Source organism: Pterocles gutturalis, unplaced genomic scaffold (assembly GCF_000699245.1).
Source record: "Pterocles gutturalis isolate BGI_N339 unplaced genomic scaffold, ASM69924v1 scaffold22305, whole genome shotgun sequence".
Lineage (NCBI taxonomy): Eukaryota > Metazoa > Chordata > Aves > Pterocliformes > Pteroclidae > Pterocles > Pterocles gutturalis.
Window position 1 is genome coordinate 28672 of NW_010146461.1, and position 25971 is coordinate 54642.

The 25971-nt window shown below is 40.3% G+C and overlaps 1 protein-coding gene across 1 annotated transcript in view; it reads right to left on the minus strand.

Moving 5' to 3' along the window:
• Positions 1-7540: 7540 nt before the first annotated feature.
• Positions 7541-25971, minus strand: part of UPF2 (UPF2 regulator of nonsense transcripts homolog (yeast)) — a 60072-nt gene continuing 41641 nt past the window's right edge. The window contains exons 17-21 of the mRNA XM_010085757.1: positions 25595-25693; positions 24699-24866; positions 19718-19859; positions 15860-15980; positions 7541-8094 (exon numbers count right to left, since the gene is read on the minus strand). Of these exons, the coding sequence (XP_010084059.1) occupies positions 8085-8094; positions 15860-15980; positions 19718-19859; positions 24699-24866; positions 25595-25693 (540 nt within the window). The 3' untranslated portion in view covers positions 7541-8084. The remainder of the gene's footprint in view (positions 8095-15859; positions 15981-19717; positions 19860-24698; positions 24867-25594; positions 25694-25971) is intronic.

Sequence of the window (25971 nt, forward strand, 5' to 3'; positions counted from 1 at the left end):
TCGCTGCACCCAGCACAGTGTCCCCCCAGTCCCCCAGCAGCGTCACCTCAGCCACCCTGCTCTCAAACCACCCCTCCCCACCCCATGCTTCAGCAGCCACCTGAGCAGCAAAACACCGCACGGCGCAGAAGGCAATGAACGTCTCACCTTATCTATTGCAAAATTCCCGGTAATTCTCCTTATTTGTCAGCTACAGCCCCACACAGCTGTGAGTAACCTGGAGCAGGGTGGGTCAGGAATTGGGGCTGCAGGGCAGGATGGGAGCAGCCCTTAGGAGCCTGGAGAGTGGGCACTGAGCCGTGTGGGACCTCGGAGAGCCCAGCGCTCGCTGGGCACAGCACACACTTGTGCTGCTTAACAGCAGCTATCACAGCAGCTCTGCTCTTACCGCTGGCAGCGGCTTCCTGAGCAAGTCCCTTCCCTCCCTGATTCAGCCTCAGGGATCTCTTCTAGCAGATCACTCATTTCCTCACAGGTTTTGGGGAGGTCAAATTCACCATCAAACCTTCATGATGGGTGTTTTTTTTTCCCCATAATTTCAGTGGAAGCTCTCTACTCTTTGGACTTTTGTTCCTGTAAGCATCAGGAAGTTGTGTAGTTTTTTTAATGTTCTCTGTCTGCTTATCCATCCCAGCAAGGAAGGGCAAGAGCTGTGTTTCCCAGCTGGGAAACGAAGGCAGTGATGGTAAGCCAAGGAAAAAAAGGAGCAGAGATAAGCTTGACCTTCCCGTTCCGGGGCTTATGCACTAATCCTGAGTCACCCTTCCTCTCCCACCACTGCACCTACCTCAGCGGGAGCACTCACTTCCCAGCCCAGGAGAAAAACCAGCAGCCTGAAAGCTCAGACTCACGTGGGCAGTAAGTTGCTCATACTCCGACTAACGACAATAAACCACCATTGTCCCAATGCTCAGAGGGTGGAATGACACCAGAAGGAAAAGAGTATTCGTACCAGCTGTGACAGCAGGAGGGAGCTCACTTCTGCATATTTAAACAGCTATTAGGAAACAATTGTCAGCACATTTCTATTTCTAATACACAAGCCAGCACAAAGGTGGAGCATCAACAGGGTCTTCAGGCTTCATGACACAAACTTCATTACCTTGGAGCATTTCCTGCCTTCCTAAACGGATTTAGCTTGCTTGAGTAAGTTTAATTCTTATTTATGGGATGAGTTTTCCATCTCCATTCACAAGCCCAGGAGATAGGTAGGCACTGCGTGCCCAGCACCGCAATGCCTGGTACATCCCATAATAACCCCCTGAGCTCTGCGCCAGCCACGGCAAGAGTGGAGAGTTTCTTCTGCGGTGTGTCACTCTGCGGGCAACAGCGATGCTTTCTCCAAAACCAAAAGCTGGTTTGATTTTCTGTTAGGTAAGACTCACAGCTCGTAATAAACTCGTGGTTTCACAGGGCGTGGGATTTGGGACCAACGTGAATCATAAACCACAGACAATTACACCTCTCGGACGTTCCAGTACGAAAGGGAGAGTTTGTCCGAGTCCTGCTGTTGCATCCGTCTTTCCACTGGAAAATAAATCCTGCGGCAGGAGGGATGAGGAGCCAGCACCTGCTCGGCTGCATTCCCAGAGAGAAGTGGACAAATCCTCCCCAACCAGACTGACCACCGGGTCTTCCTCCCAGGAGAGAGCTCTTCCTGCCATGAGCCCGAGGAGGAGGCTGGATCCCCATCACCCCCCGAAAAGCTTCTAAGAGCAAAGACAAACCAAAGCCGCCTCTGGCATCACTCTCACTGCTCAGGTACCTGGGCTGCATTTCCATCGCTCCAGGGATGCAACTTCCAGCAGCTCCTAACAATGTAATAACCACTTACGGGATTAACAGAGACACCAAGCATCTCTTCAGGTGGGTGATGAAAGCCTGACAGATGCATTCAAGCCTTGATTCCTGGGAGAGAAAAACCGTCTGATCTTGAGCGTAGTATGAACAGATAGGAGATCTATATGTGTGTGCATATACATTAGATATAATTTAAAAAATGGGATCCTGGCGCAGCAAGGACGACCAGCTCAGCCGGACAGTGACACTGAGACGCGTGGCAGCTCTGCAGGCAGGAACGCTTGCCCTTGGACAGCAGACGTGGGCTTCCCTTGACACATTGTGTGCGACATCCTGGCCCCACTGGTGTGGAGGGGTTTCGGAAACCAGCTCCCTTGGGCCATCCTCTGGCTCCGGAGAGGCGGTCCCAGCCGCTCAGCCACTGCCCTCTTGCTGCATTGCTGTTCTCAGCCAGGAGCTGCCCGAGAAGTCAGACAAGGGTTCAGAAGTGAATGTCTATCCCCAAAATGGGGACATTTAATTTAATTTTAATTACATTTTATTTTTTCAAATTAACCAAAGACTTTTAAGGGGTTGATTAGTGGCTACCAGCCCCAGGAGGTAGGACCAGCAAGTGGAAAACTCCAGTCCTGAGCGGGCTCCTGGGGTATCCCCAGCTCCCGTCCTTGCGGGGGCTTTTCCTTGTCTGCAGGGCCGGCAGAGCTCACAGCAGTGACTGCCGCTGGCAAAATTAATTCTCTCATTAACACTGTTTCAGTGTTTCTCTTCCTGCAGTGAGCTTTTGGTGGTGCTTTCATGGATCTTCTGGGATTTTAAGGTCATCTTCCAGTTCAAATTCCTGTTCCGAGGAGGAGCGGTGCATAGCAGGAGTCTCCTCATGCACTCAGAGCTCCAATTCCCACCTTGGGAGGGGAATTTACAGCCTGAAATGAATGAGTGAGATACAAACTCCTACAGTAAGCTCTTCTACCCTGAAATGAGGCTCCTCGGCTGTGTCACTGCAGGATGCCGATACCGATGGAGGAGCGGGGACGGCCGATCAACCATCAGGTGAGCTGGAGCTTGCCTAGGACCAGGCAGCGCGGGCAGGTTCAGCAAAACAGATTCTTCGATGTATCAGCACCAGAGCAGCGCTTGGCCACGGCTGTGAAACACGTTAATGAGAGTGCGACGGGGGTGTCCTTACCAACCTTGAGTGCTACCAAAAAATTGCAGGAAAAAAAAAAAATTAAGGTGTAAATACAACGAAGTTTTCAAGCTCTTAGGCTGTCAACCGCGTGTTGTTTCCAGCAGAACAGGTCACTCCCCTTTATCCCACACACAACAGAAACTTTTTTTCCTGCAGGTAAGTGTCAAAGCACAAATAAACATCAGCAAAATCCAAACTTCTTCTTCAAGTGTCTCAACCATTTTTTTTTATTTGCCCGATGGCTTGGATCCAGGTAATGGAGGGACAGGAGGAAGGAAGGAAGGAAGGAGCCTTTCTAACAAAACACTGTTTGTTCTTCTAACAACAATCATAAACACCAAGGGTTTTAATGGCACAATCACACCCTGACTATAATAACTTAAAAGCAAGGTTTATAATCCAAACAATACAAGTAAATGTTTTGACATTTACTCACTTGTTTGATTCCTGCCCAAATAGTTTCCTACTCCCAGTATGCTTGGAGTGGTTGGAAAAAACCTATTTATAGTTGAGTTCTGAGAAAAGCGTCATCCCAGACGAGCATCTTCAGTGGGGCAGGATGGCACATGGCCAAGGAAAAACCCTGGTGTGGAAAAAAATCCAACAAAGCTCAAAAAAAATGGAGGGGGGAAAAAAAAAAAAAAATCATCAGGGGCAACAGCAGGCTCATGGTACCATTATTATTGTATTTATTTTGAAAATATTCACTTACCCAGCTGGGATATGTGGTCTTAATACTCCAGCACCACTTTGTGGGGACAATAGTAATTAGCAAGTTTGTTTACTTGCTTTTCACCGTTGTTTATACCTTCTGAGAGAAAAGCACAAGGATGGTTTTGATACCCAGCGTGTCTCCGGCAGTGTCTCAGCTCCTGAGCGCGGGCAGCGCTGTGCCTCTCCCCGCAGGGTCGGAGGTCCTTCAGGTCAGACGTGCACAGACTATTAACTGCTCGCCCTTGGCCGCAGCTGCTCCGAGATGGTGCCGACGCTGGGAAAAGCCGCGCTGCCAGCCCGCGAAGCCCATCCCGGGTTATTTCCCCCAGTCAGCACTTTGCAGCTGCAGCATCTCCTGAAGTCAAACACGTTCCCACGTCAAGCAAAGAGAGGCTGCAGCAGCAAACTGCCAGAGCCAAATGCGGTGACTCCTCGCAGCTCTCACCAGGACAAGTACACAATTACTGCTTCGCTGGAAAGGGCAAACAAAAAAAACCACCAACCTGAAAACATGATCAAATCAGGCAGTTTGCAGAATACAGAGGTAGTTTTCTAAGCCTCAATATACAAAAAATGGCATTTTGTGTGTGTGTGCTGCAGTGCATGTGCACCGATGCATTTGTACAGAATATTTTTATCTCCATAAAAGAGCACAATGGATTTCTAGATTGAAGGGCTGCTCTAAGGTCTCCCCGGAGCTTTCTCTTCTCCAGGCTGAGCAGCCCCAACTCTCAGCCTGTCCTCGCAGGAGAGGTGCCCCGGTGCCCTGGGCTGCATCTCCTCCGGCCCCACGGACTCACGTACGTTCAGGTTCCTCAGGTCATCACAAACCTGATCTACAACAGGAGGGATTTTGTTCCCCCAGCCCCTCTCCTGAGCTTTAGGGGCTTGAGAGATCCCAAGGAGAGATGACCATCGAAAACTGAGGCAAAAAAACTGTGGAGTACAATCACACAGCAGATTTTCAGGCTGTCAGCAAGCCAGCTCAGAGAGCTCACATCGGTGAAGACACAACTTTAAGTGTCTGGACCTGACCCAAGTCCAAATTCTTTCCAGAGAACGATAAGATAACAGAAATCTTTTACACAATCAAGGACATGAGACAATTTCTCATTCATCTACGTACATTTTCCTGGATTTAACTACTTCCACGCCTGCTCAGGATGCTCCTTTAGAAGTAGTTATCTCCTTATCTGGATAGAGCAGCAATATTCCCAGGTAACGGACAAACACATCAAAATATAGGTTATTCCCCTGTTCCTCTATCAAGAGCAGGCTGCTCACCTGACTATTTAATTAAATATTCTTTCAAGGAAGACAAACCTCTCTAATGACATAAAAGGAAGCCCAGCAATCCCTGGAGCAGCAAACTGTACGTGAATGAGGTGGCAAATCTGCCCTGCAAGCAGCAGGATGGCATCCAGCCACACCACAGGGTTGTGTGGGTAATAAACAGAAAAGCAAAGAATAAATACAATCTGATTATTTTTTTTACTGTGTATGTTCAACCCTGATTGTGTCACGATGATTTTTGCCATTAAATTTTTATTCAGCAGAACTTAAGATTTATTTTAAAATTAAACTTCGGAAGGTTTCACCAAATTTTTTTTTTTTTTTCAACCTGGTCAGGGAAAGCTCCAGCCGACCCCTTTAATAAAGATATTTCCATTGATCCAAATTCCATCCAAAGCATGAGATGGACACATACAAAAGAGAGGCAACGTGAATTCATGTTTTATTTTTATGCAGTTATTCAATTTGGATAAATTAAATGCCTTTGAAACTAAGCAGCATGTTGAGAAAAGGAAGTTGCCTTTAGTTTGAACCACAATTAGATGCTTAATTTGCCATTAGGAATTGGTCGGCATTTCTCATCAGGGAAGTGGAAATTAGATTTGCCCAAGGGGTACCGTCATACCGCTGTAGAGGACACTCCTGGAGGAGCTCAGAGTTACAAATGGGATTAATAAATGCACCTACATATTGTATGTGGAAAAAAAAAATCATACAAAAAGAAACACACAAGGTGTTTAACCATGAGACCTGAAGCAAAGAGCTGCTTTTCTACAACGCACCCCTCCTTCCTTACAGGGGACATGCCTCCCCCAGCCCCGGGACAGAACGGACGAGAGCACAGACACGCCAAAAGGTGGGTCTGGGTGACTGCACACATTCAGGACACTCGCCTCCTTACAACATGAGATCTACGTCTGGCAGAAATCTAGCAAAACACATCTATGTATTATGTTATACAAACTTCAAGCCCCACTCTACAAACGGGGAGTTGTCCTATCACCACCCTGGGCAGTGCCATCCTTGGGGAAACCTGCTCTCACCATTTCTGCACTTACTTACCTGCTGTCACCATTTCTGCACTTACCTGCTGTCTCGACTGTCACTACAGCACGTGAATGAAAGGAGCCGACCTAAAGCCACGCTGGCAGTTCTTCCGCTCTTAGTGTGTAATTCTGTGATTAAAGAACATAGCTTCTTTATATAAAGTAGATATATTTTAAAAACCTTGACTTCTTCTTTCCAAAGCATCACTGGCATTGTAAAATCCACTGTAACTGCTTGAGCTAACAGTATAACTAGCCGAAGTAGAAGGCTCCTGTTTTGATTTCAGAACAGCCTGGTGACAGCAACAGAAACACTATTCAGCCACAATTTCACTGATGAGGTCAAGGAAATGATCACCAAGAGGAGTTCTGCTCCTCTCATGTTGGTCCATGTATGGTCACCAGTGTCCCAGCCTGCCACGTGTCGGTGCACGAACTGAGATGCCGATGCAAAAAGCCACGTGAGGGAACTTCCTTCCTATTAATCCAGCCCAAACCAGCTCAGTTTAACTCAGGTTAAATTAAATGCCTATGTCAGCTTCTGTTATATGAAGTAATGATCTCAGTTTCAAAACAACAGTAAGAAAATCTTGTATTTAACTAAGTGTGATTCAACTATGTTTCTCACAGCAGGAAACCTCCTGCTTTGGTAAAATGCCATTTATTTTTACATTGCTTGTATGAAGCACTGCCCGAGCCCCACGATATACCTCAAAATCTTCAAAACATCATTTTAGAAGCAGCAAAGTAAACGTAAAGAGACAGACATCAATTCTAAATTACAACACTTTATTGCAGCATTGGCAAAGGTCAGATTTCTGAAGCTGGTGAAGATCGGGCGGCATTTCTGTATGAAATGTTACAATTTTACAAGTCTCTCTTCCTACATGCAGAAACCAAAAACAGTGGTAAAAAGGATTTTAAAAGAGCTAGAAAAAAGAATTAGTAGTAACATACAGATGAGCTCCTTAACTCAATTAACTACCTCTACCTGAAAGCAACCAAAAACCTATGCTAATAAATAACAGATCGTCAGAAACAGACCAAGAAACCTCATTTCTACTTAGAAAAAAATAAAAACTCTACATGTTTCCAGACTTAAATCTTTTTTTTTTTTTTTAACTTTTGTTTGTTTCAATAGACACAGAGGCTTATCAACCCATGAAGATCAACAAAGTATTTGGATCCACTCCTTGACATCCTCCTGTTATGCTGACTGGCACGTTTTGGTTTTCAATGATACATACAATGGGCTCAACTATATCCCTGTCCTTCGGCTGGTGTCAGGCTGTTCCAAGCAGTACGAGTCAACACCCTGTGTGAATCAACTTCATGTTCTACTTTAAACCTTAACAGACATGTTACCTCCTTGGCTCTTGAGTTGTTCACCCCTCCTCACCCCCTCTTTCTTGCTCATCTGGCAACAAAAGGTTATTCCTTAACCAAAACACTTTCTTGCTGAGGAGTGTTTGATAAGAAGTTCTCCTACTTGTCAGGGTTTCATTTAGATTTCACCATTTGCTCTACATTTTTTCTACTGGAGATTTGCAGCCCCTGAAGAATATCCTTCCAACACAAAGTGCTCAATTCGAAGATAACGTAACTTGCGTCAAGTTTAGAACTTTGTTCTCCCACATCCTGGGCTGTCAAAACCCTCTTCTGTTCCAGTGTAATCCATCTGAATTTCAGGTTGATCTTTGTTTTCACCGAGCTGCTCACTGGTCAAGTTAACTATCTCGTTCATTTACTTCTGCTCTGATGAGAAGATTAACCCTCAACATAGTTCCCATAACAAAAAGCTTTTTTTTTTTTTTTTGGTAGGTCATGACTGGAAGCTTCCACTTGTGCTGTGTGGGGTTGGGGGGGGAAGAGGGGAGGCTGTTGTTTCTGCCCCACGGCCCCAGCCTGTCCCAGGTTTCGATTCTGAACGCTCTAGACTGACATGCTGAGATGTGTCCACTGCTCTCATTTAATCGCTGGAGGACTCCACTATCCACAACATCAGAGATACAGGACCTAATGAAATGACACTTGCTGCTGGATCAACGTCTCCTGAGAAAAGAAAGGAGAAAAGAAAGAGTTTAACATGGGATATCCAATACCATGCAGGTTGGCAACCACTGAAATCAGCTGCTAGGGATTTTGATATTCTTTTACCCTCTACATACTAAAGTTAGACATTTCTATTATCTGCACAAATTTTTCAGAAGACCACATCAGACAAAAGAGGGTAGATAATCTGTATCAGGAAAAAGTCTCCTACACAGTCTCAGCAGATGAATCTAAAGTTGCTCAGAAACAGCTGCCTTATCCTCCCAGAGGAGATGCTCAACTACTGAAGTGCAGCTGATTTGTGAATTTGTTGAAATACAAGTTATATGAAATTGTTTTCATCTTTTTGTGCAGTTTCTTCATGTTTAGAAGTACTAAAGAAATGTTAAGAGAGAGCTTTCTAAAGTCAAATAATTGTTTAGAACATTTTGAGAGAGACAACATTTGTATTAAAATCTTCAGTCATCCCTCATTCACAAAAAACATATCCCTACCCAGAAAAAGTCACATTTGCATCTCCTAAGAGCATAAATAGGCATTGAAAAACTACACCCATTTGCAGGCATGTGGTTCACCAAGACTATTCGAGCAGTAACGCTCATCTACCATCGCCGAGTTCGGCACAACTGTCAGCTACTGCATCTGGGCTGGTTTTCCGTTGATTTCTAGACTGCAGATTGAAATTTAATAGTACAAAGCAAATAAAAAATTAGACATTCGCAATTACAAGAAAGCTCCAGGGCTACACACCCAAGCCCTTTACCAGGAAAACAAAAGAGTTTGTGTTTCTTTACATTAGTGCAGAAACCTCAAGCATTTGCTGAACAGTAATTTCATCTAAACCTAATTTTTATTTAAAATCTTGCAAGAAAAGCGTTACAAATATGTTAAACTGGACATAGTAACTTCTGCATTTCCGTAACAGACAAAGCTTGCACAGTCATTCTGGGTTCTTATGGAGTGCTCTGTTTTGTTATCCAGTACATGGGTATTTCATTTAAACACGCTGTACATTTTTGTCAGGAAGTACTGAGCTGATGCATCACTAGAACTGACTCCAGCATTGCTTCTTTTACTTGTTTTTAACCATCTTTTAGTGTTACATCATGCAATACTCCAATTCTTTGTGGCACACTCGCTATCAGGAACACTGGCTATGTGGCTGCAAAAGAAGGGAACTTGAATTTTAACGTATTTAGTAGAATGAGATTTCCCTTGCAGAATGTCACAACTGAGAAGAAACTTCAAACACTAATGAGTAGCAGAATTGTGCTTTTAGCTCTCTGTCTCCCCTTAAAAAATATAATTCTACTGTTGATGGAGTGGGAAGGAAAAAGACTAGGTGCATGGATCTAACTTGGTAAAAATCCCAACCAGCAGCTGTCAGGGCATGCTGGCAGTAGGTAAGTAAGCAGTGCTACAATGGATTCGGGCATGGTGCTGCTGGTAAAAATCCCAGGACTAGTTTCTCCACAAACAGGTATTTCATGACATTTATCTCCAAACTAGTAAAGTCTAGCCAAGCCTCTAGTTTGCAAGGTCAAACTCAGTACACAGTTGTGATTAAAAACGTCTTAAACTCTACGTGCAAAACGAATCAATGTTTTGCCATCTGCTCCCTCACCTCCCTTCCCTGCCACCAACAGTTATTATTTAGTATAAAAATCTTCTCAACACCACTGTGTAAGTAATAACACTGCCTACATACTCCATATGATAGAGGAACAGATACACTTTTAACTCATCATGGCTGGAGTAGAAAACCAGAACTTGTAAAAACACACAAACATTACACCACAGTACAGGCTAGGAAACAATCTCAAATCCACTGCACACGTGAAGGTGGAAGAGTTTAAGTCAGAAAGACAGTGTTATGGCTTAAACTGGAATGTGCCCAGGAGAATATATGAAATCAAGTCCTTTCTGCACATTGTTGACATCACTAGATCACAAAAAATTCTTATTACTTCCTAACATGAGAGATCTTTGAAATTAAATTTCACACTTCTCCCCAATCCCTTCATGTCTTCCATCAATCCATACGCATCTTTGGAATAATGTATTTCTTCACAAATTTCAGGGACCTTCCTTCTCCAAACACCACCTCTCAAAACTCACTTTGCTTTTCATGACTAATCCCAGCTTTGGTGGTCTCTCTTCCCCCCTGATTACATTAACCAAAAACATGAACATAAAATAGAAACACAATGAACACCTGGAATTTATTTTTCTGTTTTAAACATAATGCCCTTTCATGAACAGTTCTTTTCTTTTGTGCCTCTGCTGAACGCATTTTCTTGCTTTCAGAGGCATGAGCTTTAGAGGGGTGGGTGGTTCTTAAAGAGGAAAACAGCATCTGACGTTCAGACTCCTGCTCTCAACTGCTCCCTGCACGGCCAGCAGAGAGAACTTACACAGACCAGTGTTTGCTTTCAGCTCTCCTCCCACAAACCTGGCCTTTGAGAACAAACAGTACATCTGCATTCCTATACACTGGCAAGAGAAGAAAAATACTGCAGAGTACTGACTGAAGTCCTGGGAAACTTAAATTCAAGTACCCGTCGTGCCACAGTCAGCTTCTGTCCTGTCTCACAGATCTACAGAACTGGTCAAAACGTCACTTGTCTTCCACATGGGAGGGTGTGTGGCCACTTATCAGACCACAAAGCAACTCGATTCTACAGTAGCGAATGCAGGAACGGAGATCAGAGATATTGTACCTTCATATGGGCTGGAGAGAAATCTCAACAAATATAAAGGTGTTTATAGACTCATTCTAAACGTATTACTACTGCTGGTGTGACTAAGTTCTCAACAGTAAAATTGAGAAATTACATTCTGTAGAACATTAACTTAGCTGTTGTGTATTGAAAAAAATGTAACACTGGATTTTAAATAATATGATCAGTTTACCTGTGCAAGAACATGCTCTCTGGAGCAGTCATGTTTCAGAGCAGGTGTTTCTGGACTAATCAAATTCTAAGGTGCCCTGGTCATTCCCTAATAAATCTGAATTACCAGCTTCCATACTGCGAACGTTCCAGGTTCAAATAACACACAAAACCTAGACTCACCTAAGTAGGAGAATCTTAAATTGTGCAAGTTATTTTATCTTCTCGTCTCTTAAGAAATACTCTGACACAAAATCAAATAAAAGTCATAATATACAAATCAGGCTACTACCAGGAAGGTGTTTGGTAATTTCCAAAGGGCCACAAAACTGAAGCTTTGAGCTTCTTTTTATTATTATTAAAAAACCCAAACATTTATGTTGAAGCATCCTTTTTAAATAAGAAGTCTTTACAAATGAGTATGCTAATAAATAAAATCTTGACTTGCTTTCCCTCTAAGCCTCCTCACCTTTGCTGTGTGGGTTAGGCACGCACCTGCATTTGCAGAGCCCAACAAGACAAACCCCTGAGGACCTGGCTTTTCTTTATCCCTTATGTTCGGGTCAATTCCAGTGCGGTCTGACAAAAGAAGCTGCAGGATTTGGAACTGACCCCCCTCCATATTCCTGCCCGGAGCTTTCCTCCCATCGAAGAGCTGCAAAGGGAGGTTTGTCTTTCTCTGCTGGGCTGGGATGGCTTTCATGGAAGGCCAGACTAGCGTGTGTATGTATTAGGGAAAAGGATGCTGTACGGGATCAAGAGTGACAACTGAGAAACGATCGATTAAAATGCTGGTGAAAAAGATGGCAAAGAATAATTACGTGCTAGCTCAGTTCCCCTTAAAGCACTGAATTTTTTAGTATTTATGACATCTAGAATGTGATGAGGGAAGCAATTTCAGCACAAAAATCCCTGAAGCAAGAGCAAGATGTTACTCCTAAAGTGATGACCTCTCAACTTTTTTAAAAAGAATACAAGAGGTCATTGAAAATGACAACTAAAGAGTTCAAAACCAGCATAAGGAACGAAGGGATAGATTTCTCGGTTCAAGACCGGGCTATGCCAACACCCAAGAGTCTGTCCAGTTTAAGAAAATGACAACAATGGTCTACACCAATCAGCTAGACTGAGGCCAAAAAAGAAATTGGATTTAGGCTGCCCAAGACTTCTGATATGTCAGTAGGAATTGAGTTCAAAGCACCAAAATACAACATTGGTCATCAGCTACATAGAGGGTAATGCACGCAGTGTGTTTGTCCAGCAGCTGAAACAGGAAATTCATGTTAAATTCCCATTTTTCCTTATTATCCATACTCTGATTTTTCAGCATTAATGATATAAGAGTATTTAGCTAATAAAATCCTAGCATGTCCTTATTACCTTTATGCTTCATTTTTCTTTATTAAATGGGTTAAAGAGAAATAAGAGTCAGACGCAAACAGGAGACCTGCAATTACCAATTGAATTGAATATAATTAGTTTGTCAGCTTACGTCTGCATCCCAGAGGCCTTTTGATACAGACAGCTCCTCTTTCTTTACTATACTTTCAAAATAGCAGTGAGTTTTGAGGTTGGTGCTTTTACCTTGTTAAACCTCTCCTTATTAAAACTCCTTGGGAAGGCCTGCTTCTCTACAGTCAAATTTCTCACGGCAATTCTTTTTTCCTTCTTGGTAATCAATGTTTTTAAACAGATTTCAGAAAGTGTGGTTATTTACATTTCACTTTATAAGCAACCCACCTAATGGATCTCAATCCTCTTTAAAAAAAAAAGGAAAAATACATTTTTCGTTTGAAAGGCTGTTCTCCAGAACTGTAAAATAATATTTTCATTACAATCCCATCACCAAAAAATTACTTTTGTAATTTTTTTTGTTTCCTGAAGGTTATCAGTTTAACAGCCTGATAAGCCAAAGTCCTCTGTTAGTACACAAATGCTGCAGAATTGGAGGCAGGAGTGAAAATTGTTGCCCTCCCAGTTCTGCTGAAGCAAACCAAGGGACCCTACTTTCAATGGAGTCACAGTAAATTATCTTTAAGGCCAGTCAGCCTTAAACGTACGAGTCCCAAAAAGAATCTCCTCCTTGGAGGATTAGCAGGTCTTAAAACCTGAGGCTATACAAGCAGGTGATTACAAGTAAAGAACAATAAACCCCAATTTTTGATCCAGCATTTTGTACACACTAAATGTAATAAGGAACCTGACAAAGCCTGTAAATGCCACCGCATTTAATTCAATACAGAAAAAGGACATTAGTAGATAACAAATAAATTAAACACTGTAAAAGATTTCTCTCTTGTTTTTTAACAAAATGCACGCTGTATAGCCACAGTCACTAATTCATTCTTCCATTTACTGGGGGTTTATCATAGGCATAAGAGGCACCACAGTTGTGGGGGATTTTGGTTTTGTTTTGGTTTAGCACCCTGCTAGACCAAAACAGAACCACAGAAAAATGTAGGTTCCAAGGGACCCTCTGGAGGTCATGTAGTCCAAATCCTGCTGTGACAGCAGAGCTAATTGCAAAGCAAGATCCAGTTGTCCAAGGCCAGAAGCACAGGAGAGAACCCATGCTGCCTTTGTTAATTTCTGAACCATCCATTATGACAGGTGGATTTAGATTTAAATTTCTGAAAGATGTTTGAAACACTGTCCTTAGGACATGTTTAGCAACACAAAGGTAAAGGTAAAAACTCCAAATCAATTTCTCTACTCTTAACACTACTTGAAATACAAGAAAGTCCTTATCTCACCCTTAGCTATCAGAACCTGTACATCACAGTGGAATCAACTGGGAGATTTACCTGCTCGGATTATCCCTAACCTCAGGAAATTTAAAATAAAAAGTTGCATACCTTGAAGAAAGTAATACACATTATGTCCTATGAATTTGAGTTACTATTGCAAGAAAATAACGTACTAGTCTTCTTCATATACAAAGAAGAAACAACGCAACACAGCTCACTCATCATGTAAGTGATAAACATCTGTAATTATACAAATTGGCTCTATCATGTAGGAAAGTGAGAACTTCTCCAAGGAGATACTAAAATTACTAGCTCAGAAAGCAAACAGGAAGATACTCTAGTGCCCTCAGAGCCTGTGGGGTAATTTTGTAAATAAAACACGAGGGTCATCTGGGCAAAGAGAGTGTAGTTCATTCTTCGAAGTCAGAAGACAATCTTCAATATATCGTGTAAGAGAGAAGCTCTAAAAATGCAGGTGATGGAATCCATACCACTGCTCCCGGAGGCACTCACAGAACAGAGATAACAGTCCAAGCATCCCAGACAGAGAGCCAACTGGGGTGTGTGTGTGGGGGGTGTGTGTGGGGGGGGGAAGGCCTTGGGAGAGCGATCCAGAGCCAGAAGAGATCCGGAACGGAAAGGGCCCCAGAACAAAAACGGGACAATCTTCCAGAGGGTCCTCACCTATATACTGGGCATGACGTGTATGTTATGGAATAGATTATTGGCTATTCTGAGTTTTCAGTCTTAACCTAAGAGCAAATCCTACGCTAGCAACCGGCTGTGTTTCCTCCCCGGTCTGCCGTCCTTAGCAGCAGCACAAAACATTGGTTCTTATCAGCTTCTTCTGAGCACAAATCCAAAACACAGCCTCTTGCTAGCTACTATGAAGAACGTTAACTCTGTCTCTGCTTAACCCAGGACATCCTAAATTATGTTTTCCCTAAAACATTTGAAAATAAAAAGCTTTCAAAAAAGGGCATTAAAAAAAAAATCTGCAATTATCACATCTACTGGTCTGGCTGCTGTATTTACAAAATGAATGCAGTGTGCTCCTTATACACGTTGCAAGGCATTGGGAAAGATGACTGAAAGAAAAGATGACTGCTTAGTTATTTATGAAACATCTGCGAGTATTATGGCAATTCAGTGTCACTGAATAGCTGGTATTTCTAAGACAGTATTAGGCCACAGTGATCTGAAAAAGCTAAATGGACACAGCACTGATCATTTTGTTGTTACAACTGGTTAATTTTTTTAAAAAGGAGGGATGTTTTTTGTACAAGCAGTATCTGTATAGGGTCTCAGTGGAGTACATGATCATCAGGAAGTTATAACCATAAATATGAACCAGAAATAAGTTGGCGATGCTACTGTGACACAGGATTAGTACATTACATTAACTTGTAGTTTACAAAGACAGACCCATTAGTAGGTAAACTCTCCCTTCCCAGGTGCTGCTCCTATCTATCCACCTCCAAAATTAAATTGCAAGGAAAAGAGAAAACATAAAAGCAGTCTGCTTTTCACCTGAAACTGTCTATTCAAATTGGTGCTGCAGGGTTACTTTAATGGTTTATTCGCAATCTTACTCTGAGTGAGAAAAGACACACAGATAAATTAAAGCTGTAGAATTACTATTAGGCAACCTGGAATGACTCTTTGTATGTTAATAGTGGTTTTGTTATGCTCTTGCACACCATAAATCAAAGGTTCTCTTCCCCCCTCCCCACCTTCACTATATTTACTTTCCACTCAAAGCTTCAAATACAGAGGCACAGCTCTCAAACCCACCAAACTGAAAAAGCACAATGGGAATTTCTCTAGATATTCAAATATCCTCTCTCCCTCTCACTGAGAAAGCAGACTTGCATCTTTTCCCCCATAAGAAGAGGCTCAGCCATTTCACAACTAAAAAATAATCATCTGGCTTCCAAACCTCTATCAAGGATGTATTTACAGACACTGTATTAGAAGCACAAAACACTGCTCAGTATTTTAACAGAACGCTTTAGAATGGAAACTATTAACAAATGCACTTGCGCTACACAGATTATCTGTTTTGATTATGAAGGTAATTACTTGCCTAGAACCAGAATTACCACATTTAAAGGAAGATTGTCCTACCTCCCACCAGTTTTAAAGATTAGATCTGCATTAGGTGCTCCCTTCGGATGCTGGTAACGAGGCCGCCGTTCACGATTAGTATTTGCTGGAGCTGGACGCTGTGCCAGAGACTGCAACATTTCTGTAATTTCATACAGAAAAAAGTTAAAATACATTTTCTATGCGTCTTTTTAAAGAGGAATTTACATAAGCATATTTTACTACCATGTAGTAAAAAAATACACCTTATTTACACTTTGTTACACTTTAGGGTTAACACTCCTCATATTATTGTACAACAACTAATTTTAAGAAAGTTACTAAAATTACATGGACAGCTTTGACAAATCCAAGCTACCCTGTAATATGAACTTGCATTTCCAGATGTTCTTACAGAATAAACTGCCAGCAATGGTTTCCATCACAGGTGCTTAACAAAGGGGCTGTGACCTTTTCTTTCTAAACATATCAGCCACCACTTTATCGATGACCAGGGACAAAGCTTCACAGCGGTAAGAGAAGCCACAACATTAAACTATCCTGAAATAGTAACAGTCGGACAACGCTGCTGCCAATTAAAGACTCAGCAAGAAACCTGTCCTAAAATTAGGCTTTGAGAAGTCAGGTATTTAAGTCTAAGCTAGCCATAATAGGATCCTTTCACAGAGAAGACAGGCACCTGAGGAGGGTGACTCAGCTGACCTAGATTACACCAGCTGTCTCAGGGCCTGAGTTTTTCACTTTATGATCAGTGGGAAGAAATAGGTGGGTCCAGAAAGAAGCCTATACTGCCCAGTTTAGCCCTGGACATCCAACTTTTGGGTAGTTTAAGCTCAGTCAGTTTTGTGGTTTTGCATTTGGTAAAACTTCAGTTCTAAAATTTAATTTCTTTTTTTTTTTTAATTATAAAAACTGTCTCTTTACCAGGATAAATTAGTGGTTATTAAGTACCCAATGTAATGATGAGTACATCATAGGAACCTCCATGTAACCTCTGCCCAGATGTTAGTGCATCTAATGGAAAGTACTTCTGACAGCCCACCTGTGTAAGAGCTACATTGCTCAGCAAACAGACAGAGGGAATAAATGAAGAGGAAAAGTGGAATAAGATGTTAAACAGATTACATTTGAAAGTCTGCTCTGTCTGGTTCTCTAATCTGTGGTAATCTCATTGGAGACACATAGCCATCACGCGCTAGAAACAGACACTGAGCTCTCAGTGAACTCCACAAGGCAAAACCAGAGGCACTAACGAGATTCCCTTGCCATTTACAAATGCATGTGAAACTTCCAGTAAGTTATCCACCCAGTCTTTGGGAAACTGGGAAACTATGAATGATTTAATATACAATGTTGGTGTCAGCAGTTAATAAACCACGTATTCATGCTCTGTATGCTCCCGTATAAACACCTGGAAGAGGCAAAAAAAAGCCATTCACCCACCACACAGAGTAATTTTTCTAATAATGAAATAACATCCTTCAAAACAATTCTGTTTGCCAGGAGAGATCTCTGTTGGCAATGACAACATCCAGGAAGAAAATAAGAAGAAATTATGGTACGTTGGCAGCCAGGTGCTAGAAGCAAGTGATGAACAAGCAGGCGTGTGCATGCCTGTCTCTTCTGCTTTCCACACTGGAGGGGAAAGCAAATATCAGGGTTTCTGAAAAGTCAGTAACTGAGAAGTTAACAGAAGGAAGAAATGGAAGGGAGCACCATGTACTAGCTAGGCTGAAGGCTTGTCACCCATTTTTGGTTTTAGTCAAGAAAAAAAGTAATCTACACAGAAACATACTAGTCTAAAATTTAGAGAGTCACACAGTTCCTAGTATTTCTTTAATTTAAAGGTGTTCCTAATATTAATAATTATTTAATACTGTGTTTCTAATATTAATAATTATTTAATACTGCAGCAATGTTTATCTGATACCACTTTAAAGTACCTTGGTGAATTTTCATCTCTTAGCTACGATGTGCAGATGAAAAAAGCCAAGTGTACATGCAAATGTTAGGACAACCCTGAGGCACTCTTCCAGAACTTTTGAGACTTCTTCCTCCTTTGGTAACTTAAAAGCTTGAAACAGAAATTTAAAACTAACTCTTGCTTTCAGTGGGTATGTACCAACTTGCTACAGGCAAGCTGACTGTTTAAAAGTAACAATCAACTGCACAAAATCTAAATAAAAAATAGTTTTAGGAATGTAATTTATAATTTAATCTGATTAAAATGTCCTTTTTCGTTTGGTTTTACTGTGTACGTTACCCAGGTTAATAAAAAAGAATCAACAGCTATTTTTAAAATGGACGTTCATTATGGAAAACCCCATTTCTTCTGTGTTGATTTTCCTCCTATATTTATGCTTTATACACAGCACCTAGAAAATTTAAGAGAAATTTAAAACAATTGCCTATTACCGGTTATCAAGTGGTATCAGTTACCTGATTTATTTCTTTTGGACACAGTCAATGTCATCCTTTTTTTAATAATAAGTACAATAAAATCCTAGATTAAACTGACTGATCTTAAAGATACCCAAAAAAGAGGTATGACAAGGCGTAAGAACCCAAATGCCCTGACCAGTAAAAATATCAGAAATATCCTTAATGAGGGGAAAAAACACAAGAAGTCTGAGAAAAGCACTTCAATGTCTCATCCTGGAGTCTACTGTTTCTCCTCCTTTTTTACAAGTAGGCTTTGTAAGAGGGGAGTGTCTCAGAAAATTACTTTTTAAGTGGATTATGATCACAATTATGATTATATTTAATACTCAGAATATATTATGTTACCATTTAGAGCTCTGCAGACACTTACTTTGGAAAAATACTCTTTTTTATAATTAAGTTCTTGTACTATCAAAGTTCTGAAAAGTGTGCTAGATTCCATAGTGTTTTTAGAGTTAGAGCTGCTTTAATTTAAATTTCCCATTTCTTGATGAATAATGACCTTTCACTAAATACCTGAAATGATATTTCCTGCTAATTAACTACTTACACTGTGATTACCATCAGCCTGCAACATCTTTACAAAAAAATGAGAGCAGGAAGTGTGGAGATGCTAAATTGAAATACTAACACAAGAACAGAATACCATCAATTTTACTGGTCTGACTTTGTTTACTATGTAAGACAAGAAAAGTTGAGTCACAGAAAACCCAAAACCAAACAAAAAACCGACATCAGATCACCCAACAAACACACACATCCAATGTACTAGTTTAGGGGCTATATGATCTGTTCTATTAATTGTTTGCTTCAGTCTGTCCAGGTTCCAAAATGCCTGACTTGCACATCTTTAAAAAAACAGATTAGATTATATAATTTGTATGAAACTTTCATTCTGGTAATATATTCTTATGCTCCAGCTTTGTAGCACTTCTAGAACCCTTAGCAATATAAGCGGAGGTGACGTTTATTTCTCAGGGGAAGGTTACCTCTTACCATTTGCAAGCCTTAGCAAGATTGATGAAGCTTCTAAATGCTATTAATATCTAAAATGCCTATTAATACCTAAAAAGCAGAGCTGCACAGAATTAATTCCTCTTGTATCCATCTCAATTGTCTTGCAGTAAAGGAGAGAATGCCACAAACACCAGACTAATTTTGTGTTATCTTAAGGAAACAATGTCAGCTCTTCCCCTTTCCCAAGGTGCTGAGATGCGAGACCCACTTGAAAATTCCCTTTCCGGAAGAGCTATAAAAGCTTCAAGCACAAAGACTAGAGAGTAAATAATGAATGACTGAAACTAAAATACAGGTTTTCCATGAAGTATCACAAATTAATATTCAGGACTTGAACTGCTAATTATCACAAATAATATTTCTGTAGATCCATAAAAGTTCATCTGTAAATAAAAATTAAATAGTTGGTGATTTTTTTACCCTGGTAGTCCTCTTGTTCTTGCCGTTCATTGATATCCAAAGTGAGCTTTTTCATCCTCATTCTCTCCTCCTGTTCAGCTTGCTGTTGGTTCCAATGGTTTGCAGCAAGTTGGGAAGACATTGGTACATTTAGGATCTTAAACTGCAAATAAAAATAACTTTAAGTACCCAACACAGAAAAAAACGACAAAACAATCCAAAATACGGAAGGGTTATGGTTATTTCTATGGTATTGTGATGAGATACTTTATAAACAAGTTTCTTCTGGAAAGTGTGGGTGTTTTTTTTTTTTTTACACTCCACTTCCCATAAGGAAGCATGAGAAAATACAAGGTTTTCAGACCCCCTAAAGACACACAGAACGTACAAAAGGCTGATGTACTCCTAATGCAGAAGACTATTACACACAGTATTTATGGGAACAAAATTGATTAACTTTCACCAGGAACACACAGCTATATTCTTTATTTCTTATTTTTATACAGGCCGATACCCTTCCAGTTAATTACACTGGTCTTGAGACAAAACCACCATAGCTGCCTCGGAAAGCTGCATCTCCCTCCAAAAGTCTTTACTTTCCAAAGAGATAATGATGCCCCTGAGCAGGATTTCTACTATTATCCCTTGTGAGAACACAGGAGAAACGTTCCAAGCATTTCAGATGTGCTCCAGTATTCCTTGGCCAGTACTTTTCCTTTTACAAATGACTCCACCTTCACAGTGCTTCTTTATTAGTCTGGAAACAACTATGGTGTCAAATTTAATCTTTTCTTCCTCCTCCACACCCAAACATCCACACTACACATTCAACGCATTATCTGATTTGCCATAAGCTACATTAAAGGTAAGTTGGTACTACTCCTACACAAGTACCCTCTCTCTGAAAACCACACCTGAGATTTTCAGAGAGACACAGGGAAGATGCTTTCTTTTTCCCCAGACTCAGAAAATCCAAGTTTTTATTTCCACAGAAAGTTTTTTTACAATTGTTTCAAAACAGAAGTGATTCTTAATCTGCAACTGAAACAACAGTTTTCAGAAACCCCTTAATGTTAAAGTTTGTGAACACACATAGAAAAATTTCACTTCCTTCTTCAACTGCACATCCATTAGAAATAAATATTTCTGTGCTGTGAGTAATGCATTTATGGATAAACACTCTCAATATTCCAGGAACTACTCTGAATCCTGCTGCTTGTTCTTGTCATCTGAGATCTATTTCCACAGAAACAGAAGCAGGGGCAAATGTCTAAGTGTTCTTTTCTGCTACACTATCAAAAGCTGCAAATACATTACCAAAACCTCTGTTGAGAAGGTACACAGTAAAAGCAAAATCCTCGCTGGGTACAGTTAGTATTTAATGCAATAATTACTAAGAATTCTCAAGGTATCTATTAGACAGTAGTGCCCCCCCCAGCAGCAGATGAATGATGAGTGTGAGAAGACACCAACTACTCAGATGCAGCATTTGAAAATAAGCCATGTTTGGAACAGTTAATACAGACTCTTGCAAAGGACTTGAGAAAAACTTCAGTACTGTGAAACCCTATTAACTAGAAGATGTACTTACATGAGACAAGTCAGGCATATGGGGGGGGCAGAGGGGAGTAACAGCATATTATATTGAACGTAAATACAACCTTGTTAAGGTGTGTGGGGAAGACAAAAAGTGAAAGTTCTTGAAATTCCAACAGAAAAGCTTTAGTTACTTATTTGCTGAGTAGACTGTGCATGTTCCCAGATACTGTCAAATGAGCTTTAAACAAACTACACAAATAACTAACCCATCAGCAGCATTTAATGATAAAAATAAATCACTCCTTAGCTTCACCATTAAGGTCCTCATCGATCTTAACATGTTCTTCGTATTTTGGCTGCTCTATAGATTTATCAGCTTAATGGGATTGGGAAGTGTTTTCAGACAGGATGCTTAAAGTAGGAAACAGAAACCTGAAATATAGAAGGGTGCAAATGAAAGAGATACAAAAACCAACAGACTGGTAATCAACAAAATACCACTGAGTCAGTATCTCAAGGCAATCAGACAGTTGCCATTTCTGATGACAATTACTAAAGGATATGATGATTACTGAGCATATGAAACATTTCCGTTTGCAAATGTTGAAGAGGTATACTGAAAACCCCTCATAAAATCTGTGAGATGGAGACGGAACATAAGGACTTCAATTTATAAGATTGTAAACTGGAAAAAGATCAAAAATGATCACTCAGAAGACTAGATTACAGATTTCATAAAAGCAACACTGAGATAAAGAACTTCACATTCAAGGACAGACTTGACAGTTCCATGGATAGTAGTGTTCTTTTATGGAACCTTGCTAAATATCTTTCAAATAAAAGGAAATATTTTTTGTCTTGGGTATTAACCAAATTTCTATGCAATAGGTGGCTTTCTTTTTACTGTTTAAACCTCACCGTAGTTCACACCTACCTGGCATAAAACTTCCTGGACAGTTTCAAAAACATCAAACGGTATTAGACAGACTTCAGCTCTGATCCCTTATGATAGCAATATTTCTTTATTTCCCCTTGCTCTCTCATGGCTTGTGGATGAATCATGATGCCAGAGTCTCATTTCCTATAACCATGTTCAGTTCTACTGCTAGTAGTTCTGTAAGTTTTGTCATCTAACTTCTTTGCTACCGCTGACAGGTGAAAAAACCCAGCCTCTGATCGCCAGACACTGGTATACCCGAGATCCTTGCTACTGCCTGTTTTTGTGAAGCACAGCATGACAAAGAAGGACAAAAATATGGTGTCCTTGACTCTTAATTCAGGTTGTGTGCTGCTGGTAAACAGCAATGGGTTGGTTCTGTGTTGTAGTCAATGCTCCAGTAAGATCTGCCTGAACTCTGGCATGTGGACTGAGCATTCACTGTCTGAACCTCAACTACCAAATACCAACCCCTGAAAGGAAGCACAGCACATTCGGTTTTCATCAGAAACTGCTTTCTTGCAGTGAAGATTTCTAGTTTCAGCAGCACCATTGACAAAGCACACAGAAACCAAACCAATAGCGAACACAGCAGGCAATCACTTTGGTCTTGTAGTGCGGCGGTGATGCTTGTCATTCCACTGACTGTGCAGATGATAAGTTACCTACAGCCTTCCAGGTTGTCTGCAAACTCCTTTTGACTGTTTTTAAAAAGCTGCAAGTTTACAGCTATAACTTAACAGTAAAGTATGCATCCACCACTTCAAAACTCTGTGCACATTCTGCTCATGCAGATTTAAAATAAAGTACTATGAGAAGGAATAATTCTTTTCAACTCCACCTCTTCTTTTCTGCTTATTTTTTCTATCAAAACAGACTGCTAAGACATTTTTTTTTTCTGAACACACAACTATGGACAAAGAAGCCTTTCATTGACTCAAGAACTGAAGTAGTCTATAAAGCAACTGTTTTCTCCATTTCTAGAAACACTGAGAGGAGCTTTGGCAGGAAGAGCCTACTCCCAAAAGCAAATATTGGGGGAGGAGCAGGGAAAGCTCCTGAACAAGTTCTGCTTTCTTTTTCAAGCCACACATTGGCAATATTTTCCCCTCACACAGAATATGAAGATCCTGAAATTCTTGGTAACTACAGATACTCCCAGTGAATTATCCTGAAAGAGCTAAACACCAGTTTTTAAAATGGAGTTCCCTTAAATCCCTTCTCAGCCCAACGACAACAGTTACAACTCCCAACTTCTGTAGAACTTTGTATACAACATTTGAGTTCCAGGAAAAAAAGAATAACCAAACAAAATGTAGCAGGGAAATCAGTCAGTCATCACTACTAAATGCAGGCATGTATGCGCCCACTCAAATAGGTATCACAACTTATATTTTTAGAGCGCTTACATAGCACACCATTTTGTTAACGGACTAACAAGGCTTAAAAACAGACTGGGAATCACACACACTCACTACTTCAAGGGTTTTAGGAAAACAGACCTCCCTTTACACATTTTTGAAGTGCCTTTCACATGGAGGAAAAGAAAGATTCTACTTCAGCTTTATATACCTCAACCGTTACACTACTGTCACAATTCAGGTGACAGAAGACAAAATAAAGTAATGGTATGGATGACATGGCTCTAAACACCTGAAATGTACAGATGCATGGAATAAAACAATGCCTTGGTTTTGCTTTCCACAAAGTCGCTACAGTCATTACCTTTCATCATCAATTTATACAACCAAAATGAAAAGGTTTCTTCAAAAGGACCTAAACCACGATTAGAAATGTAAGTGGAATGTGTTAGGTATTCATTTGTATACTATGCATTTGCTGACCCAGGAAAACTCAAACATATACTGGAGAAAAAAGCCAAGATAAATGTATAGCTTGGCTGGAGGAAGAAAGAGGTTTATTTGTTTTATCAACGTGTGTTCCATTTAAGTTTCTCTGAGGGATTCATTCAGTGCATTCTGGAAGAGTCCTCTAAAAAAGCCTTCAGAGATAGTGACTTTTTTCCAAGTTGAACAAATTCAACCAAGTGGCAGTTAAATGGAATTTAGCAAACACCATTTATCTTGATTTGAAGCTGAATGTGTTTTCTGAAAAATCTGTAGAATCTTGAAGATTCTGGAGTATTCTTTTTCCTTTTCTTTTCTACTCCTTTTAACTTCCAGTGGCAGTCCACCAACTGCAAGCACTCATCTTCAACAACTATGTTTGAAATACACACAGAACATACCACTGTCTGACTGGTGTGAGCATGAAATGTAATTAGTTGCAGTATAATTTAACCACAGAATTTTCCTATGTAATTTCTATTAACCAACAAGAATTCTAAGAAACTACAGTGTGGTATTCTTCTATCAATCAAAATTAAGATGCCTGCATCCAAATCTGATAAAAGGATGAAGAAACAAAAAATTCTGTGACTTCAGAAGTCAGAGTGTGACTTTTCTAAAAGTGAAAGGTTTTTATTTACTTATTTAAGCAATAGCTATACCTTACGTGAAAGCTTACCTGCTGTTTGTTGCCTTTTCGTGTTAACATGACAAACGGCATTGTGTCTCCAGACTCTGACTCTCCTTCCCCACCTCCAAGTGGGGGACCCTTCTTGAGCTGACTTTTGAGATGCAGAGGAATAGCAACATCCAACTGATGTACTTTAACAGATTCGCCACTTCGTTGCTATTAAAAACAAGTAAATTCTATATAATCAGATACTAAAAATATCAGTCTGGTAACATCCATATTTTCATGACTGAGAAAAGCTTTAACCTTACAAGAAAACAGAGTAATATATAAATAAATGTGTTAGGCTTTACTACATTTTCCTTTGATTTCCTTGCTTGTGAAGAAGAAAGTTACACGGATGGAATACTTCAAATTTCAAAGGAATTTTAGATGTCCTCGTAAGGAAAGAAATCTAGATATTTGATTAAACACACTTGAGAATGGACAGTCTACATTCCAGATTTTTTTGTGGCATATTATTAGTATATGCCTCATACAGAGCTTGCAATACTCAAGTATTTACCAGATGTGAGTGAAAAAAACCCAATAATTTAAAGGTTATGTAAATTTAAATGCAGCTACATTTTAAACATATTAAAACCTAGACTTGGATAGTCTAGAACAAAGTGAGAATCGTTGCACGCTATCTGATGCGGTTACTATACATCCAATAAGATGTGCTGGGTGCCATATATTCACTGGGCAAACAACACAAGTAACAGCTATTTTACTAAAAGCTACTTATCCAAACATGTCAACTGTAGAAAAGAGGCCACAACTACAAAAAACAATCCATGTGTTTTAGTATGGTAAGCTATACAGTAATCTTTTATTTACTTTAAAAATTAAATATAGTTAGCTGTACAGCAAATTATATTAATTAAAAAAATAAATATTTATACCTGAAGATTTTCCAGCATCATTTTATCCAATGCCTGAATGAAGTCCTCATCTTCTGCACAAGGGATATGTTTAAGTCCTCCTCCTTTAATCATTACTTCCTATTGCAATAGGAAAAAAACCTTCTATTACGTTACATCCAGAAATTTCAATATGCAGTCTAGAAATAAGAGTGCAAATATCCATATTTCTTCCATATCATATGTAATCAAAAGCTTAAAAAAATAAATCGTTACATAAAAGTTTTCAGCCTGGATTATTTTCTTTAAGAAATATTTTCTGATTATGAAGGTTGGCCACTCATTCTGACATACTAGTTTATATGTACAGATGCACATGTACACACATTCTAGATACGGCAACTATACAAAAAAGAGTC